Genomic DNA, 21,396 nt, shown 5'->3' with positions numbered 1-21,396 from the left:
TGTAAGAGACAACTGCTTCAACACATGAAAGGAACCCAACCAGCTTAGCCTGATGGAAAGGTGAGTGTAGCCTGGGGGCAACTCTTGCATCTCCTTTAACTAGCAAGGAAGAGATCCTGGGGCTCTCCTTGGAGTCCGTATGGTTGCTGTGATTTTTTTTTTTTCCCCCGCTTCAAAGGACGCGTGTTGTTAGGTGCCTGCTCTTTGTGCCTCAGTTCTCCACTTTGAGACAGGCAGTTTTGAAAGCACTTGGCTGTGTCTTGATTTTTCCCAATAAGAGAAGGCTGAATGAACTTCCAGGGAGGCAACGCTCAAGCTAGTGTCACACACCTTTAACGAGATGGAGAGAAAATGTTCTTTGCCTGCCTTTTTCATTAGTCACAAACAGAGGCATTATCTCCCCTCTTATATTTAACCTGTACATTTCCGTATCCACCTCACAGAACCTTTCTCTCTTAGGGAGGAAAAAGTTTATTTTCAACAAAAAACATCAGGTAAATCTTCTGCCGTTTCCACTAAGAGCTCGCTTACCTCTGTGCAGAAATGTGCTGGAACTAATGCAATTTTGCATTTGGGATTTCCTGCTAGATGTTGACTCACTTTCAGTATTTCATCATTTTTTATTTTTTTTACTTCAGATTCACACTTTTGGTACTTTCTGTGAAGCTTGCCTTTTAAGATTCTCAATTAAAGCTCTAGTCTACACGTGTCATTTAAAAATGAGATTTGCTCATGCTTTTGTATTAGTTCATTAGCCCACAGTGGGGAACTGTTTCTAATTTTTCCTTATTGAATGTGCTTCGAGATCACGGTATGCCTTGAAATTACTCTAAGCTGAAAGTACCAGCAATAGACATTATGCTGTTGTGCCATTAATACAGTTACCTTTTTTCCCCCCGTTTATGTCTCCTGGAGTATATTCCTGTAGTTGTCACTTGCCGGTTCAGGTGGGGTCTCCTGCACTGCATGTCTCCCAGAGCTATTCGTGTCCCTGTCCTGACTGAATACGTCTCTTGGCTTTAGCCGCAGCCCTGGGATCACGCATACAGCTCATATTGTGATTCGTATCACAGCCAGCACCTGATTCAAACCATAAGCATTTTTAAAGGTAATTGGAAGGTCGTTACCCAGGTTAAGGAAATAATTCAGCCTCTTTATTACTTGCAAAGTTGGTTTTCTGTGTGTGTGCAATGCACCAGAGGGATTTTGTATGGGTTTTCTTTTCTGCTTGGGTTACCTCTCATGTTTTTTCGTTTCCGCTTGTTCATAGGGTTTCTGGTTCTCATACCCCCTCTTTCTCCCAACTCAACCTTCATATCTCCAGCGCTCAGCCAGGAGAAGATGGTCTCACCAGGGCATACAACTTCATATATTTCTTTTTCCTTGGTCTCCCTTGGTTAAATCTGTTTTATCTTCACCATTGCTGTGGGCAAGCTAGATCATTTATTTTGCTCCCAGCTCCTTTCTTGGTAAGTCCACAGCCTGCTGTCCTTTACTTCTGGCCCATTCCCACACATCTTTGAGTCAGGAGCTTCTTAGAGACATTCATGACATATACTGTCTCTTCTTGCCCACTTGCTTTAAGCCATCCTTCCCCTCGCTTTCCGTTTATTTTCACAGCTGTTTGTTGCTGATGGCAAGTTCTTGCTATCACAGTCACTACTCCTCATTTGCCATTGAAGTCATTGGCAGTTCTTGCTGGCAGGTGCCTCTTGCTGCCTCCTACTGCATGGAAATCAGAGGGCAGCTTACAGCAACAGTTTCGGTATGGGACCCAAATCAGTGCTGGCTCATGTGTCTGAAAAGCAGTTTCCAGTGAGCCGCTGGGACGGACACTGCATCCCTCTTTCATCCCCTTTCTTCTCCTAGTTTCTCAGCATCAAATCGGGGAGCTAATCACACCAGTGCAACTCTTTCGGCGAAACTTGTAGGTTCTTTCCGTCCCATGGCATGAAAAACAGCTCCTCAAAGTGAAGAATTATTTATTAATTTCTTTAGCTGTGTATAGTTTATTGAACAAAAAATGTAATAATTTCCCAACCTCATCTAGTTTTTAGCATCCCTGTTTTCACTGTCAGTTTTTTGACTTGACATTTTAGCAACCTGTTGTAAGCAAGTGCAGAGACTTGATCAGTGTGTGTTGGTGGTCGGTGGTGCAGACGCAGTTAGCTTGTGACATGAGAATAAGCCCATATAAGCTTAGCTGAGGGCTTCTCACCTGCTTCTGCAGTAAGAAGAGCTTGGGGACTCCTGAAAGCAGTCTTGGACCTTGCGTCAAACATTTGACGTACATACATTGGACCTCGTGTCAAATGTTCTTCGTGTCAACCATATTTTAGGGTCCAAAATACTGGTAGTTTATGTGCTGCTGAAAATTAGAGCAACTTACCGCCCTGTAAAGAAAGGTCCCTATGTCACTTTTCTCTCAAGTTCTCTATTGATGGATGAAATTTCAACTTTTTGAGGAGGGACTCTTTAAAATAACTGTGAAAGATGCCTGTTTCTGTTTTCCCTTGATGATTTCATCTCCTAGACTTCAGCTCAATAAACTCTGTCTGAGTTCTTTTCTCCTTGAGTATCACTTAGTGCTGGTAAATGTTTTGTAACACAACTACTGGATTCTGTGCTAACTCTGCTGACACTTAAAACTTTGAATTCAATTAGTTCCAGCCACTGACATTATATTAAAAAAAAAAAAAAATTAAAAAAAAAATCTCATCTAATGTGGATTGCTTCTTGTTTCAGGCAAAGAGCAGAGGTGATAACTCTTACATTGTAGCTAATAAGGATTCTAGTATGATAAAGGTCTTGCATTAATATTGTGATTACTGTATTCAAAAACAATGAAGGCGCAAGGAAGCACAGCTTCCCAGATCTTAAAATTTTTATATTATAGTTCAGTCAGGTACATGTATTATTTAGAAATCTATCTAGATATCATCCCCTCAAAGATTCATTCAAGGGACTGAGGATACTGTATAGTTCAGTAAATGCATCATGGTAATCAAAACCATCCAAGTCTCCTTTAAGTCATAATTCACATTTAAAAGTACCTCTAGGAGGGATTGTTGCTTTTGCTTCTTGTTTAATTTAATCTATTTGAAACAGCCTCAGAAAAAAACACTGATTTCTTAAAGAATGTAATATGCTGGGTTTTATCACCATAATATAGTTGGGAACTATTCAATACTTTATAAAAATCGCTGAGAACTTTATTAATATCTCTATGAGTAAATTGGCTCCCTGCTTGATTTTTAATTTCTGGTGTTAGGCAGAATATTTGATTTCCCCTTACTAAATGTGCTAACATACTGTTGGCTGTATTCCTCCTTTTCATATATCTGATATTTGGCTAGTGGAAGTGATATATGAGCACTTTGTGATAATAGTTGTTCGTAAGCTGATTTAACAGTTTTTAATTCAACTTCATTAGCCTTAGAGGGGTTGTTTTTTGTGAGATCTTTTCCCGGGATTTAATTTGGGCTCCAATTTTGTCTGCCGCTTGATCATACCTTTCTTTTGCCTGATCCTGGTGAATGAAATTATCATCCCTCATCGCGAACGCCTTAGAGGTTTGGCGGAGAGCTCTGTGCGACTCCAAGGGGCCCTGATTGGATTCGCAGCATTGCAGCCATTTCTCTTTCGCGTGCCCCGATCACGGCAACTTGTTTCCTGCTACAAAAGTGAACTCAATCTCCTTTTGTTTTGACCTGGAGGGGTAATACGGAGGGACATGTTGAAATTGGTGTATTCCCACTTGCGTTGAGTCTAAAAGACTAACAAGGAAAAAATCAATTCAAGAAGAGCATGTGTACCCTCTGTCTTCAAATACCTATCAGCTGTAAATCACCTTGCTCTTGATTGACCAAACAGCCTAGGTTTTCACCCAAGAGTCTCTCTAATTGTGGCAACAGTTGCATTAAATTCCCTACCGCAGAGAACAGCGAAGCTCAGGGAGCTGAGAGCTGCCCAGCTACTTTTGGGAAAAAAAAAAAAAAAAAAAGCATTATTACTCAAATCTAGAGTTTTCTTAATTTCACCTATTGCAGCTGCATAGTTTAGTGTCATTGTTTAGCTTATGAAACTGTTTTTCAGGATTTTGGTCTTTGCTGTTAAAATGTGCTGCTAGGCAGAAAGTGAATTTAGCTGTTTTTTAACCGAGACAAGCCTCAAAATAGAGGAGAAAAATTGTCTCCCTTTAGATGGCTCTGAAAATGCAAGCTACTTAGCAGAAGAAAAATGTCATGCTATTAGCCTCTAATACAATCATATTACTTTGGTCTTTTGACAAAGTAAAGCCTCATTGATATTAAATATGAAAAGTTACTACTTTCACAGTAGCAACTTTTCATAAGGAGTTTTGATTTTTTTTCTACTGAGTTCTAAGGCTGGTCCATTAATAATGTATGACATTGCTCACAAGTCACATCTGCTTAATAATTAGGAAACATTTGTAATGAGTTGAAAAGGGTAAGGAAAGCATCAGAGTATGTACAAGTCCAAAACTACAAAAGTCTGAGGCTAATAATTACCTGGGCTTCAAAAGCTTTTCAAATTCTAACAACCGATCCTACTTAAAATGAACAACGGACATTGCACAGAAGATAATAATGAAAGGAGTCCAATCTTACCATTTGGGATAAAGGATATCTAAATAGATATATAAGGGGGGTGGGGAAGAGGTTTTAAATATAGCTTCTGGCAATCTTGGCAAGGTTTTCTGAAGGAGACAGTGAGACTTAGGTTTCCAAATATCTCTAGACTCTAACAGGGGCTAGCTGCTAACTCCCTTAATCCCTCATGCAAATCCTAGCCCGTATATGTATACTGTGAAGTACGCTCCGTAACTGACAGCTTTATAGTATATGAAGAATTTCACCTACACAGGAGGGTTAAAATCTTTGAATTCTGCATTTCAGTGGTGAAACTGGGAGTCACTTTTCAATTATCCTTTGTTTTGATTAAAGAGAGACCCCTAGTCACCACACCAAGTATTACGTGAAATATTTTTCTCCCTTCCAGCGATCCGTCAGCAGGGGAGCCCTGGGTCGGAGCCGGACCTTGCTGTGGGTGCCCAGTATGGAGAGGAGAGAGTTGCAGTGGGATAACATTGTCCGTCTACTTGGGCTTTTTTTTCAGCACAGCTCTGTAAAACACTGTGTGGAATTAAGCAATAGAAATATTGATTTTTATTTCTTTTTTTTTATTTTTTTTTTCTTGACGTAAGTGCCAGTTAGGTGACATGGACCAAAAAAAAATTAAATTTTGAACTCAACAGAAACCTGACACTGGAAACGACTTTTGAGCCCGAGAGGGTAATTTGGGGAAAGGCTGAGAAGAGGGGAAAAAAAACAGCACTATCAGTCGATACCTCCAAATCCCCTTTCCCTGTCTGTATTTCAAAAAATCCAGTGTAAGATACTCCAAGGAAATCTTTTTCTCCATTCTTACATGGTCCTCATTTCTAAGTGTGTGAAAATATTTTAACAAATATATTCTCACAACTCACCAGAGAGTCAGGGCAGTACTGAGCAGCATTTCTAGATATGAGGGCTTCAGGCATGGAAGGACTAAATGACTCATCCGTGATCAGACAAGTCTGCGATAGCAAAGAAAATTGAGACTCCTTCTCAAACTCTAGTCAGTGAGTCAAAGATTTGCTATGTAAAGCGATGAACGGTTTTTCCTGCTTTCTTTGGGGGTGGGGAGTGGTGTCATTCTTCCTATTTATTCAGAATTTTGTCATTGAATCCAAAGAAGCACAATCATGTTCATGTGCTTGCGATAAAAATGACATTAGAGCATATAAAAAATTGCAATTATAAAACTGCAATGAAACTGATGCGGAGTGGAATGCAAAGACTGTGCCCCGGCTGTTGAGCCTGGGGATCAGGGCTGTGCTCGGAGCTTGTGGAGAGCTGTTTGTAAATTTGGGGAAGAGTAAGGTGGCTTAGAGGGGGTGATGCAGCTTTTTATATGAGTTTGGCTTCTGGGGTTGACTTTTGTCTGAATGCAGCAGCATTAGGAGATGCTCCTGCTCAGAAGCTGAGTCCTGGCTACTTTTTCTATCTGTATTGTGCTACGGGGAGCCCAGGACACCGAGGGTATGTACTTCAAGGTCTGGAACTAAACTTTCAGTTGAGCTGGAGATTCACAGATGGACGTAAGGTACGTTAAGGAGTACTTTGGTCTTTAGGAGCTGGCAGTACCATTATTTTTTTCTTAACCCGCCTTTAGAAATGTGAAAGCTGGGCAGAGCTGGACTCTGGTTGTGGCACCATGGCGTGGTACCACCACATTCTCCTAGGCAGCAAGAGAATGGTCAAACATGGTCAAATCACTGCGGCTGAGGTCGGATGTAGCTTGTTCCTAGCTTCAGGCTGGCTCCAGCCTCCGGGATTTCTGTGTTCTTTTGAAGTCTAATTCCTAAGACCTAATGGGTTTTTTATTTAACACATTTCCCGCTAATGGAGTGATATTGGAGACACACTTAACCTCTGCTCTCTAAGCCCCTGTCAAGCTGTACTGTGCCTCTTGGTTGTCTGTTTTAGGTCTTAAAGTTGTTGTGAGCCATAGGCAGAGGGAACGGATGGGTGGATGTGCTCCATTGCATCCTTTCTCCTGCGCGAGGTTGCCTTTGCAGACATAGTCTGAGTTCTCTGTAACAGGCTTTGGGAGCAGGGAGGCGTCTCATTAACTCCTCAGAGCTGCTTCTTACTCATAGCTAGAACAGTAGCATGAAAACTCAAACAAATCTCTGCCAACATCTGGGTTTTTTTTGGCGAAAATAAAGTGATGTGTGAACGAGGAGCTTAGCTGCCGCCCAGCAGCTACGTCAGCCACTTTGCGGACACAATCTGCTCCAAAACGGCCTGTTTATGATTTACCTTAACCCACGGTTTCATAAACATAGCATGCTTTGCTGGTATATGCTTCTAATATAGATATAATCTAAGTAATGAATACGAAATTTCTAGATAGCATTGTGACCTGATAACGGAGGGAAGACAAACTGTTCCATGCCCAGCGAAGTGGGCAAATGTAATATAAAGTGTTACGAATTTCGCACTGTATTCCTGTTGTAGCTTTTCAACGTGCTTTCACGTGGACGTAAAAATGTTTTCTCACACAATATAATGACAGGATACTTCCAGCGCATTGCCTTGGATTGGAAAATTTGGGCCACATTAATAGTATTTACCTTTTTTTTTTTTTTTTCTCTGTATCACTACTTTTTTTTTTTTCTTTTTTTTTTTCTTTCCAAGAAGGGAAATGAGACCCATGTTGCTTCAGGCTGTAAATTATGAATGAGTAGCATGATCATCTGTAACTTCGAAGCAAAGGTCAAAGGAATTTTTTTCGTATTTTTTTTTTTCTGTGTTCTTTAAGTGGATCTTCTTTGATGTTTGCACTGCACATACATCATGATCATTATATCCCGCGTTCTTCTATCATTAATGCAACTACAAACGATACGGCGCAAGTTATGAACAACCAGCGCTTCAGTCTAACACAGACAGATATGAAGGAGGAAAATGAGCTAAATAAAAGTACTTATTGAAGAGATTGTTCCCTGGTGTAAATGCCCTGAAAAGAGAGTAGGACTAAATGAGAAGATACTGCTCCTTTCTGGAGTCATTTTTCCAACCCAGCAAATCTTTGTTCGTTAATTTGTAAAATAAGAGAACATTTTGGGGTAAAAATGAGGAATTTGAAAACCTTTCAGCAATATTTCATATGTGCCTCCTTGTTTCATGAAATCGAGCTGGTAACAGTTTGCTTTAAATTTTAGGTGTCACGTTTTAAAACTACTTCTGTGCATAGACTGGAAAGCTGCAGAACTCCCTGGGAAAGTCTCAGTGCTGTCAAACCACGAGGACACGGTTTTTCTTTGAAGGATAAAATAGCATAATGCGTTACCTGTTTTAAAATTTATTATAGGAGCGGGTTTGTAAAGAACAGGCACACCTCGCGGAAAAAGGCCACAGCCGCTCCGGCGCTAATTTAAACTCTCCTTTTCGGCATGATCGCAATGGATTTATTGTCGGCTTTTGCTGGTGGATGGAGAGATGTTAGCCATAGAGGTGCTGCTGCGGAGCCTTGGGATGCTGTGGGTACCTGGGGCTGGCAGCAGGATGCCATCGGGCACACGCCGCAAGCCGGCTATCACTGGGATAGCTGTTTTAATTAGTGCCATCTTAAAACAAGACAAGTGCTCAGTAAATGGATACATTGACACGTAACGGGCAGTGACCAGTAAAACGCTATTCTCAAAGGTTTATAGCGGAACATTTGCAAAATTAGATCCTTTTCTCCCCAGACACAGATTTTTAACACACGTCACAAAATGGGTTTTGTCTGTAATGAAAATGTTCTAACTCTAGAGTCCAGTTACAAACAATTTTAAGGTGTTTTTAACCACAAACACAGCACATAAGGCTTCTCAGAGCCTTTCACGTTATGCATTTTGCAAAGATTAGGGCTTGGGATTCAAAATCAATTTAGATCTCGGTGCCTTTGTTTTTGAAGCAGGAATCGGCAAAATGGTGACTGCATTTCAAACTACTCATCTTGCATGCAGAGTAACAACTCTTTAATAAGAAATTTTACTGCAGTATCTTAATGTGCAGTTTTATTGCCTATTATTTTTAGCGAGCATTTACAAAGCCTTATGTTTGGGGTTTAACACCTTAGCTATTTCCCACCATAACAGGTTGAAATTTGGCATGGCAGTGGCAACCTTCATTTCAAAATTTTCACAGAAAATGGTAAACAGCAAATTGCTAATTTGTAAAGATTTTGTTAATTTCCACACTTTGAAGCCTGTCAACTTAAATGTCAAATAATGTGACATCCATATGGACCATTAGATCAATGAGAGTGTAGGACCAGAGCTGCCTCAAAGTGCACATCCTGTAGTGACACCTCTGAAGTTCTAGCACAGCCAAAAAGAAAAAAAAAAAGAAAAAGAAGAAAACCAAAAAAAAAAAAGGAAAAGCAAATTGTCAAAGCTATGGTGGGAAAGGGCAAGACAGCTAAAACTGTCTTTAAAAAAAAAAAAAAAAAAAAAAATCGTGCATTCTGTCATTTTGGAAAAGTTCTGAAATTTCAGTTTCCAAGTTGCAAACGTGGCGCTGCAGCAGAGGTCTGGTTTGAAGCCAGCTTCAGAGTTAGCAAGCTTTGAGCATCCAAACTGCAACCAGAGTGCTCTTCATCAGGCTCTACCCCGCTCATATTCTGGCTGATGTTGATTTTGTCTTTGACGTTAGGATGTGGCCCAAATAGCATATAGTATTGTTTTCTCCTTGGCACACAATAGTCCAAATGTTATATTTCCTATGGATGTTTTTTTCTGTTTAAAGCTTCATGGAATGGGTGCGCCATTGGCATTAGCAGTATGTTGTAGTAACATACAATATTCAGGGTTTATAGTAAAATATTCTCTATATATTATACAGTTCATATTAAATAGCTGGAATATCTTTTATGATCCAAACCGTCAGTAACTGAGTCACTTGGGCAGAAGCTGCGTTATACTTTATTTGGGGTATATTCATTTTGGCAATGTAATATCTCATTTGAAATGAATATATATTGCACTATTGATTTTCATGGGTCTTAGAATAATAAAAAACACGCAGCAATAAAGAAAAAAGCCTGCTTTTTCTGTATACACTCTGTTTGGATGCAGCTCAGAGCCTTTCATAGAAGTAAACGTAAAACCTATGTTGTTATACAGAAATACGAAGTACTTTATTTTACACCATGGTGTAATGGTATTCATATAACAAGTCTTTAACTCAAATGTGGTCTTAATTCTGCAGAGCTGAGCTCTTTTAAGCATACTGCAAAGAAGCACTCCTGCTTTAGAGAGGGGCAATGCCTTTCTTTTTCCTTGTTTACTTCCAGGAAGGCTGATCTACCATGAGTTTTATTTATAGATTATTTTTTTTTCGCTATGACAAATTTTGAATACTTGCCAGGCTTCACTCCTAGCAACTCTGCTACCTGGCATAGAGAAAACTGAGCAAAACCGTGGAAGAAATGGTGTGAATTATGTCCAGTCCTGGAGACCACAAACTCCTTCCTGACCTTCGAAGGTGGTGACTTCCTGATATTGTAATTGCAGTGATGTATGGGAAATTTCGAGTAATGTTGATGTTAGTCACCAACATCTCAAGGTACTGAGCTGAGCGGTATAGAACCCAAGGAAGGTGGGGAGATATTCCTTGATTTTGTCGTCTTGACTTCATCTGCAGTGCCTTGGGCCCTAGGTGACATCCAGTGCACACAGCTGCTTTGGAAAACTGTTTATTGCTATGTTCTTGAGCATATTTTTTTCAACAAATATGAAAACGTTAATAATTAAATATCATCCTAATTTAAAAGCTTGGATAAACGATTTACAAGGTAATTGATCTTTTCTTTTTTTTTTTTTCTTTGTTTTTTTCTGGAGGTGATGTAAAAAAAAGATTTTTTTGGATTAAACTGGTTCGGGTTTTCTTTTAAAGAAAGACTTTTTAATAATAAGCTCAGTTCAGGAGAAGAAAAATTTACTCAGAATTCAGATTGCAGTCTCATGGTAAGGAAAAGGCAGTGGTCGCACAGTCCTCCTTCTGAGTCCCTGCTGTCCGTCACCAGCTCCTCTGCTCGGTGAAACCAAGTCGGACTTTATAACACATCTTAGCTTTCAACATTCATTAAACAACTTTAGGGCAGGTTGAGGTTAGGAAAAAAAAAAAAAATAGTGGAAATACTTCTGTTCTGTTTTTCATTTTGTGAAATTATTTCGGACAAAATGGATATTGTTAGAAATCAATAGTTAATTGAAAGATGTGGTACATTTTATCATTAGTAGTTAAAGAGAAATTCCCAAATAGTAATATGAAGTTTTTAGTGCTAGCTGTTTATAGAATTTATTGCATTTTTACATCATGGTTAGAAATACAGCGTATTATTAGATGTATATACTTCTTAATCTTACTTACCTATTTCTCAACTCTCAAATCTAAATGAAAAAATACTATACCAAGATTGCTATTAATTTACTTTCTTTACAAAATCTTAGGCTAATCGGCTGGTGGGGTCATGAATTCAAAACACGATTCCTCATGGAAAACAGTATGTATTTTTACACATTCAGTTTTACCTTATTTGATGTATTTATACATAACCAGCTTCACTTTTATAGTAGTTTGAGTAGAAAGGATAGAACTTTGCACTTCCTTACTTATGTTAAAGGTTTTAAGCTAAACTCATCCCTAATATGCAATGCAGTGGAGTTAACAAAGTAAAAGTGGGAATAAATTTGGTCTCTGGGCATATGGGTCTGACTGTCTGCTTCTAGATATTTTGCTGAAATACCCTCAAAATGCAGATGTAGAATATGGATGAAAGTTTGAAAGTATGACAGTGAATTAAACACGTAAGTCTCCGAGGAGTGAGAATCTGCTGTCGTTCACTTGGGTAATATCTTACTTTAAGATTAGCTCCGCTGGAATTAATGGGAAATTATATAAATGAAGGTAAGGCAATCTGACATAAGTCATGAAATACCACTAATGTTCCAGCATCTCCAAATCCCTCGCACTAGCAAAGGATAAGACAAAACCAAACCTGCTCTGAAATGGCTAAATATTTACTATCCCGATGTGATGTGAGGAGTCCTTTCCAAATCTAACAGCTAGACTGCTCAGCTCCATTTTAAAGTATGGCAGCGAGAATATCCTGAGGGATCAGGGGAAGAAAGGAGCTTTTTGGTTTGATTGGTTGTTTTGTTTTTAATGCGTTTTTAATTTTCTGTGGCAGCACCTATTGATGTGACTTTGGCTGGAGAACACCTCTCTAATAGCCTCAGTCTGCTCTTTGTTTTCTGACCACATGCACCACGGAAAGCCAGCAGGCGACACAAATTGCCTTGAAATACTGTTAGAAGAAGAAAAATATTGTTTATTCATTTCCATGGGCAGTTTATAGGGGAGAAGTTGGGCAACGATCATTATAAAATTAGCCAGTCTGCTGTGCGTGAAAAGCATTTCCTCCGCAGCATCCTCCTGCTCCGGTGCTGGAGCATGAAATATAAATGGTGACATAGAACTTACAGTGAGGCTTTATAGATTTATTAAATAGATTTTTGTGAAATTTCACAGCCTAAAGTCTATGCAACTCCTCTACGTGGCCTGAAGCTACACTTAGCTGCATATGCAGTCTCCCACGTGTCTCGTCAGTTTAATAAAGTTAAGGAACGTGATTCCCTGCTCACGTACCGCGGCTCCGCGCGAGCGTGCCTCCGCTGACTTGGATGCCAATGTTAAAAGAGATTCAAGTGTAAAGATGGTTTTAAACAAATTAATCTTGGTGGTTTTAACAAATTAATTGCAGTTCTCTAGTTCCCATGAAGCTGTTAATGAGGTCTTCCGCCAGATAAAACTTGGCTTCTCTCATAGTTAAAAGTAGTAGCTGAGAATAGATTACTATTTCCTTTTAATGACCGGTTCCTACAGGCCACATTAGTGAAATATTTTATTGCATGAGGACGGACTTCAAGATAAGGTCCAATCCATTAAAAGGAAGAAATCAAAAAACACTAATATAAGTTATTCATTTTCCAGAATTACAACTAAGTGAAGGAATTAATGGGTTTCGGTTATCGAATCCTCCAATTTTACTGGTCTGTGCTCTGCAAGCTAGTTTAGAGGTAAGTAATTGCTTTACTTTTAGCCTGAATTTAAGAGCATGAAAATGTTAAATGAGCGTTACGCGTAATACTGCTGTCTCACTTAAAAAAATTTGCAGAATAGTTAAAAAACGAAGGGGGAGGGGGAATAAAAAACAACGAAAATAACCCCGCAACTTTGAGAGACCAAGGCCTCTAATAAATATACTCATCCCTTCACTGTTTTCGCAAACTTTGCTGTTGGACCCAGTATACATGAGGTTTGCACCTCCAAGCCTGACCGCCAGCACTGGGTTTGTCCTGGCTTTTGGGGGCTCGGTACAAACAGCAGCTTTTCCCACAGAGGTATTCAGGGCTTGCCTCAGGGCAGCTCAGGCAAAGGATGCCGCTAGACATCGTCCTAGGAAGGAACAACATAACTCTAACAAGTGGCATCCAGAGTTGCTTCTACTTATATTTCCATGGGCAAAACAGACTTAGCTCCTTTGTGAAAGAAAATGGATGCGGCCACTGGGTGTCCTGGAGTCTAAATTGAACTGGTGACTCTGGGAACTCTGCTGTGGTCCCTTTTATTACAAACAGAAAAGGCAGAAGCTGCCTGTGAACGCTTCCGAAGTGGGGAATTTGTGAGTGCGGTGTAGCTCCAGACTGGGTGTTACTTCATCTTGTCGTTATTTTGTGGCCAAAGGAGCACAGCCCCTCTCTGACCCATCTCTATATGAACCACTGAGATTGCGGCTGTGGGAAGGGCAGTCCTGCCATACAGAGCTAATGTCTTCCTGGCTAGGAAGGGGTGACCCACGTGCTGAAAGCCCTCTGGTCCACCTTGGGAAGCACAATTCATCCCTGTCTGAAGGCATGCAGCTCTTCCCAAAACACCTTGTATCGCATTGCGTTTCATATCCGGACATAGCAGCGTTTCTCTTATGGATGGTTCACCCCTGAAATGCAGGACTCTAGGTCTTTGGGGCTAAAAAGGATGGGTTTACGTAGATTTCCCTACTATATGCTACTATATTAAATTTTTTCCTAAGCTGCTTTTCAAGCCTGCCTTGCTTAGCAAGGTTTTGCCATCAGCGTAAATGGGAGAAATGTATTTCTGCTGGCATTCCATTAATGCGAGTGGCATGGCAAAGCTGATGCTGGAACAAAGAGCAATGCCCCTACACTGTATGTCCCTCCTCTTTATTTGCTGAAAAAACCAGTATCTTAAGCAAACAAAGTCAGAAAACTGCCAGTTGTGCTCTCTCCGGCTTCCATGCAATGCTGAAGGACTGCAAAGGGCACAGCAATGCTTCTTGTTCTGCCTGACTATTTATTTTGTTAGTCCAATCTTAAACATCCAATATATTTTTTTAAACTTTATGTGACCTTCGAGATAAGCTGAAAGCTATTCTGCTATGACCCAGATTGTCAGTGCTCCAGTTTGTGTGGGTTGATGTCATTTAGCCCGCTGCAGGGAGCCTGGAACAATGAGGGCTGAGCCGTTTCCATCGCCTCCCCTTCCCGTGCCTGCATTACCTTTTGGCACAGCCAGGATTTCCCAGTGCTAATTGCTCTAATACAGTGGGAAACAAAACAGTTTTCATGTCTGGCAAGAGATGGCTAGTGAAATTGCATGCCACCTTCACTGGGACACATTAAGCAGAAGGCAGTGTTTCCAATGGAAACAATGAAAACTGCAAGTGTTAATGCATGTTATTCCTCAATAATGCTTAAAGTGACTGTTATGGCGGTAGCTGCTCCCTTTTATGGAAAAAAAGGGAGCGCTCCACAGCCACATTTAAAAGATCTTTTTCAAAAATTTCACCCAGGAGGCCAAATATTCCTTACACAAAGCCTGAGCAAACAGATTTTTGCACGCAGCCGAAGGAGATCCGTCCGTCGTACTGCCGCGAAGCCCAGAGGAATAGGAGGCAGGTCTCCATTATACCTCCAGTAATGTGCTGAATAGTCATGTGCGCGCTGCCCTTGCCTCTGCGGTGAGGGAAGCACCTCTAGATTTTTGTTGACCTGTACAAGTAGTGACTGCTGGTGGCCCTGGTCCCTGTCACATGCATTTCCATGAGCGCACTGTCTCCGTGCAAAGCCTGTTTTACAGCAGCCGTAATTTGTTCCACAAACAAAGCATAGAATCATCTGGATTGGAAGAGACCTTTAGGATTATTGAGTCCAACCATCGACCAAACACTGCCAAAACCACCACAAAATCATGACGCTCAGCACTACGTGTACCCACCTTTTAAATACCTCCAGGGATGGTGACTCCACCACTTCCCTGGGCAGCCTGTTCCAATACTTGATACCCCTTTGGTTTTGTGCAGTATCTAGTGGCTGTGATAGCATCATGGAATAATACCTGGGATGTTTGACAAAAGAGTGATTTCCCTGTGCTGCTGGAAACCAGACTTTGTTGTATTTTGAATAGGATTTCTCAGGTACCTCTTTATATGCTCTTCCAGGTTATGATACAAGTAATCTTAAAAGTGTTACTCCTGCAGTGTGGAGAAGTGATTTCTTGAGAGGGATGATCATGGATTTTCATACAGGACCTCCGCCTTGCCCCCTGATTTTGCAGCTGTGGTCAATGGAGGCATAATTGTCCATGAGCAGCAGTATGGCATTTATGTGCCAGAATCTGATTCAAAGTGACTATCGGGTACTTGCCTGTCTATATCTTGTCATCTTTCCCTGAAGCTACTTGCATGGGAAGAAGAAAAGGGAGGGTCTGAGGAAGGCAGGGGTGAATTGTTTCCAGGGTCACTTTTTCCATTATTCTCTGTAACCGAGCCTTTCTGGAGCACAAGCAGAAGCTGTCTTGCCTTCTCCTGCTCCCAAACTCTTCTGCCACATTGTTCATCCTTGTTTGTGTGGAAAAATAGCACTGCCATCTTAAAGCAATCGCTTTTGCACGTCCCATGATGTTCTGAGTTTCTGCAGCTCCCCAGTCCTTGTAGCTGTGTAAGAGCATAAAGCTGCTAAGCCAGAATCAAGTGAATATTTTTTCTTCATGCAGACTAGCAGAGATAGAGCCTGTACAGGACGTCAAGCAGTAAAGTCAATAGATTGGTATAAACTTTGTGTTTTCAAAGACAAGAATTTGTAGATCAGCCGCAATGTTTCAGTTTTGACCCTTGGATTTTATTACTTGGGGTACATACAAGGAAAATCTTGTATGTGATTTTGAGTTTCATGCAGCCCCATTGCATTTATAGAGAATTTATGGATCCTCTTCAGATATGCAAATGAATGTTCTCTTAGCAAACTGGTTTTGTGTGCAAGTTCATTTATGCAGATATGGATGTGTGTAAAACTTTTTAACAGTACACAGAAATGTCTTTCATTATCTAAAGTAATAACATTACCCTGTGTTTTCAGAAGCCCAATCCTACCATGTTTGCGTATAATGTCTGTCTGATGATTACCATTTGATTCCAATGATAACGTATAGAGAAATATGCTACCCTTTTAGTTTTCCTTACTTTCTTTTTATTTTCTATAGCAATGCATTATCATTCTAATGATTTAAAATCATTGTAGGTTTTTGGTCAAGCCACAATGAAAGCATTGAGAAGGAAATCCGTTCTACTCACCGGTTACTTGGAATACCTGATAAAACATTACTACAATGAGGATAAAACAAATCCAGAGAAGCCCTTTGTAAAAATAATCACGCCATCTCACATTGAGGAAAGAGGATGCCAACTCACGCTATCTTTTTCCCTTCCAGTCAAATCTGTGTTTAAAGAGCTGGAGAAGAGAGGAGTAGCTGTAAGTAAATCAAACTTCAACTTCTTATGCACTGTTTTGCGAACCTATACCGTAACAAAGTAATAATTTTGCTTTTATGCAAATACAATCTCATATAAGGCCAGAAAAGACTGGGAGTGATGAAAACTGCTTAAATAGCATCTTCAGTCTTTACTTGGGTAAATGAACAAATAAGTAGGGTTATTTTATAAATTATTTGTTAGTCTGTATATTGCCCTTTCGCTACTGATTTATTTCCAGTAGTTCTGCAAGTAGCACCCAGGAATCACTACTGAGGTTAGAGATGCGCTATGGGTGCATTATGATGGGAGGCATTACGGATCCGGAGCTGAAAAGATAGGGAAAAAATTAAAAACCCAAATCACTGGAAAAACACAAATATGAATATGTCAGGGCTGTCCAGTGCAACGTACTGCCTCAGTGTGCTTGTCCAGGTCCCCTGCTGTGGGTCCAGGCATGAGGCCAGAGACCACAAAGAGGAGGTCTGTGCCACCGCAGGGTGCTGGCAGTCAGCAGAGCTCGAAGGGTGCTCACCATCCTCAACACCCCAACTCGCACACCTACAGCCCGACGACGGCAAGGAGCTCTGAGCCTCCGCCGGTCCCTTTCCTGATCTGCAAATGGCCAAACCCTTGCTCTTTGTGAGGCATCAAGGTGGAGGGACTAAAAAGCTGTCATTTCCTTGGACACGTCTGTTAGCACTCAGAAAAAAGAGGCCATGGCACTGCCATGTAATGGCACCGTTACTGGTGAGCACTGCTCAAAAAGAATAAAAGCTGAATTTAATGCTATGCATTTGGTGATTTAGAAGTGCTGGGAGGTGAGGCTGATAGCCCAATGCCATATAAATGATATATGGGTTTTATTTCTGCTGGTGACTTGTGTCCCCAAAGGGCAACTCTTCTAGGCTAAATATGCTGCGGTTTTGGTGCTGCCAGCGAATTCCAGGAACTGCTGTTTTTAAGAGGGCACGGGGCCTTACACTGTTGGCTTGTCTTCGCGATGCAGTAATAAGCTTCAAATATGAGAGATTATTCTATTCAGCAAACTGTTCAAATTCACAGAGGGGGGAAGAAAAATACTGCAAGCCCTGCAATATTACTTGTACCTGTAGTACTGGAGCCAGTGCTGTTTAACATAGAGTCGTAGAATTGTTTTTGTTGGAAGAGACCTTTAAGATCACCAAGTCCAAACATTAACCTAGCACTGCCAAGTCCACTACTAAACAATGTCCCTCGGCACTACATCTACACCTCTTCCTAAAAATACCTCCAGGGATGGAGACTCAACCACTTCCCCGGGCAGCCTGTTCCAATGTTTGATAACCCTTTCAGTGAAGAAAATTTTCCTAATATCCGTCCTAAACCTCCCCAGGTGCAACTTGAGGCCATTTCCTCTTGTCCCCTTGCTTATTGCTTGGGAGAAGAGGCCAACTCCCACCTCACTACACCCTCCTTTCAGGTAGTTGTAGGGAGCGATAAGGTCTCCCCTCAGCCTCCTTTTCTCCAGGCTGAACAACCCCAGTTCCCTCAGCCGCTCCTCACGAGACTTGTGCTCTAGACCTTTCACCAGCTTTGTTGCTCTTCTCTGAACACGCTCCAGCCCCTCAATGTCTTTTTTGTAATAAGGGGCCCAAAACTGAACACGGTATTTGAGGTGCAGCCCCACCAGTGCCAAGTACAGGGGGACAATCACTTCCCTAGTCCTGCTGGCCATGCTATTCCTGATACAGACCAGGATGCTGTTGGTCTTCTTGGCCACCTGGGCACACTGCTGGCTCATATTCAGCCAGCAATCAATCAACATCCCCATGTCCTTTTCTGCCAGGCAGCTCTCCATCCACTCTTCCCCAAGCCTGTAGCGCTGCATGAGGTTGTTGTGACCCAAGTGCAGGACCCGGCACTTGGCCTTGTTGAACCTCATACAGATGGCCTCGGCCCATTGATCCAGCCTGTCTAGGTCCCTCTGTAGACCCATCCTACCCTCAAGCAGATCAACACTCCTGCCCAACTTGGTGTAATCTGCAAACTCACTGAGGGTGCAGTCGACCCCCTTTGCCAGGTCATTGATATTTAACAGAGCAAGCCTCAGTACTGACCCCTGGGGAACACCACTTGTGACCAGCCACCATCTGGATTTAAATCCATTCACCACAACTCTTTGGGCCCAGACATCCAGCCATTTTTTTACCCAGCGAAGCCTACACTCATCCAAGCCATAAGTAGACAGTTTCTCCAGGAGAATGCTGTGGGAAACGGTGTTAAAAACTTTACTAAAGTCTAGGTAGACAACATCCACAGCCTTTCCCTTGTCTGCTAGGTGGGCCACCTTGTCATAGAAGGAGATCAGGTTAGTCAAGCAGGACCTGCCTTTCATAAACCCATGCTGACTGGGATTGATCACCTGGTTGTCCTGAATGTGCTGTGTGATGGCAGTCAAGATGATCTGCTCCGTAAAATTCCTGGGCACCAAAGTCAGACTGACAGGTCTGGAGTTTCCCAGGTCGTCTTTGTGGTCCTTCTTGTAGATGGGCGTCACATTTGCTATCCTCCAATCAAGTGGGACATTCTTGGTTTGCCAGGACTGCTGATAAATGATGAAAAGTGGCTTGGTGAGCACCTCTGCCAGCTCCCTCAGTACCATTGGGTGGATCCCAAGCAGCCCCATAGACTTGTGCACATCTAACTGGTATAGTAGCTTGCTAACCATTTCCCCTTGGGTTACGGGGGGTTCTTTCTGCTCCCCATCCCTGTTGTCCAGCTCAAGGGTCTGGGTACTCAAAGAACTGGTCTTACTATTAAAGACTGAGGCAAAGAAGGCACAAGGCACCTCAGCCTTTTCCTCATCCTCGGTCACTACATTTCCCCCTGCATCCAATAAAAGATGGAGATTCTTCTTAGTCCTTTTTGTTGTTAATGTATTTATAAAAACATCTTTTATTTCCTTTTAGAGAGTAGCCAGATTAAGTTTTAGTTGGGCTTTGGCCCTTCTAATTTTCTCCCTGCATAGCCTCATGAAATATTTGTAGTCTTCCTGAGTGGCCTGCCCCTTCTTCCATAGGCCTTAGATTTTCCTTTTCTTCCTGAGTTCCACCAAAGCTCTCGGTTTAGACAGGCCGATCTTCTTCCCCACCAGTTCATCTTATGGCACATGGGGATGGCCAGCTCCTGTGCTTTAAAGATTTTCTTCTAGAAGAACGTCCAGCCTTCCTAGACTCCTTTGCTGATGACATGGACAGTGGGATTGAGTGCACCTTCAGCAAGTTTGCCGATGACACCAAGCTGTGTGGTGCAGTCAACATGCCAGAGGGAAGGGATGCCACCCAGAGGGACCTGGCCAGGCTTGAGAGGTGGGGCTGTGCAAACCTCATGAAGTCCAACAAGACGAAGCGCAAGGTCCTGCACGTGGGTTAGGGCAATCCCAAGCACAAATCCAGGTTGGGTGGAGAATGGATCAAGGGAGGTGATTCTGCCCCTCTACTCCACTCTGGTGAGACCCCACCTGCAGTACTGCATCCGCTTTGGAGCCCCCAACATAAGAAGGACATGGACCTATTGGAACGAGTCCAGATGAGGGCCATGAAGATGATTAGAGGGATGGAGCATCTCTCCTATGAAGGCAGGCTGAGGGAGTTGGGGTTGTTCAGCCTGGAGAAGAGAAGGCTCCAATGAGACCTTATAGTGGCCTTTTAGTACTTAAATGGGGCCTCAGGAAAGCTGGGGAAGGACTCTTTATGAGAAAGTGTAGTGATAGGATGAGGGGTAATGGTTTTAAACTGAAAGAGGGGAGATTTAGATTAGATATTAGGAAGAAATTCTTCACTGTGAGGGTGGTGAAACACTGGCCCAGGTTGCCCAGAGAAGCTGTGGCTGCCCCATCCCTGGAGGTGTTCAAGACCAGGTTGGATGGGGCCTTAAGCAACCTGGTCTAGTGGGAGGTGTCCCTGCCCGCGGCAGGGGATTGGAACTAGATGATCTTTAAGGTCCCTTCCAACTCTAACCATTCTATGAATCTATACTGGCATCATTCTGTTTTGTGATGGCTTTTTTGTCACCTGTGTTTCTCTTCAACTATGGGTTGCTCTAGGTGCTAAGGTAAATTATGGGGATACATAGCTGGTTTGGATGCCCTCAATGGCACTGCTAGAGTCCTGCCCATCCTGAGCCTTGCATCCATTTTTAGGCGACACACCACTCTCCTCGCTATGCTTTTTACAACAATGGCCCTCACAGTAGTTTCTTAGGAGTCCCAGAATTCTTCTATATGTCTCTTTTTCAGTCCAGTCATTCTTCCTTGCTGTAACTCCATGAAGACAAGGTTGACGTTTAAAAATATAATCTGACAAAGAAATATGAAGTGACCTGAATTTACTAAGGATTCCTTTTCTATTTTGCAGTGTGACATGCGAGAACCAAATGCTCTTCGCGTTGCCCCAGTTCCTCTCTACAATTCTTTCCATGATGTGCACAGATTTATTGAAACCCTGGGATCTGCAATTACATCTTCAAAACAAGCAGCAAACAATACTGCCCTATCTGGTTCTTATTGATGGCTCAGCTGTATCTTTTAATCTATTTCTGACTAAGATGCATTTATCCCGCTGAGTGATTCTTTGCTTCGAGTAGACTGAGCTATATCCCATGCAATTTGCAAAAAAATGACTGTGCTTGAATAGTTATTTACAACAGACATAGTTTTATTAAAGCTCATATTTCCACTCTGCTTTGACTTTGACTTCGCGAATTAGTATGCTTTGTATATTTTAATGGGGCTTTTCTTAAACATTTTATGTAGTTTTATTACATTAGCTTTGAGAAGCATGGAAGAATTGCTATCAACTAGAACAGGAATGGAAAAAAAAATCCCTTCTTTATTATAAAAATGATGCATAATAAAAAGTGGAAAATAGACAAATCACCAACAGTTAAAAGATACAGTCCAATTTACAT

The 21,396-nt window shown here is 41.7% G+C and overlaps 1 protein-coding gene across 10 annotated transcripts in view; it reads left to right on the top strand.

Annotated features, from left to right (window-relative positions):
• KYNU (kynureninase) overlaps positions 1-21,169 on the top strand; it is a 66,086-nt gene extending 44,917 nt beyond the window's left edge. For all 10 annotated transcript variants that reach the window (XM_054208184.1, XM_054208177.1, XM_054208187.1 and 7 more), the window contains 4 exons: positions 11,069-11,121; positions 12,612-12,697; positions 16,217-16,447; positions 20,844-21,169. In XM_054208184.1, coding sequence (XP_054064159.1) covers positions 11,069-11,121; positions 12,612-12,697; positions 16,217-16,447; positions 20,844-20,996 — 523 coding nt within the window. In that variant the 3' untranslated portion in view covers positions 20,997-21,169. The remainder of the gene's footprint in view (positions 1-11,068; positions 11,122-12,611; positions 12,698-16,216; positions 16,448-20,843) is intronic.
• The last annotated feature ends 227 nt before the right edge of the window (positions 21,170-21,396 follow it).

The sequence above is a fragment of the Rissa tridactyla genome, chromosome 7 (genome assembly GCF_028500815.1).
Source record: "Rissa tridactyla isolate bRisTri1 chromosome 7, bRisTri1.patW.cur.20221130, whole genome shotgun sequence".
Classification (NCBI taxonomy): Eukaryota; Metazoa; Chordata; class Aves; order Charadriiformes; family Laridae; genus Rissa; species Rissa tridactyla.
The sequence above is the reverse complement of the archived record's forward strand: the minus strand, read 5'-3'. Positions and strand labels throughout refer to the sequence as shown.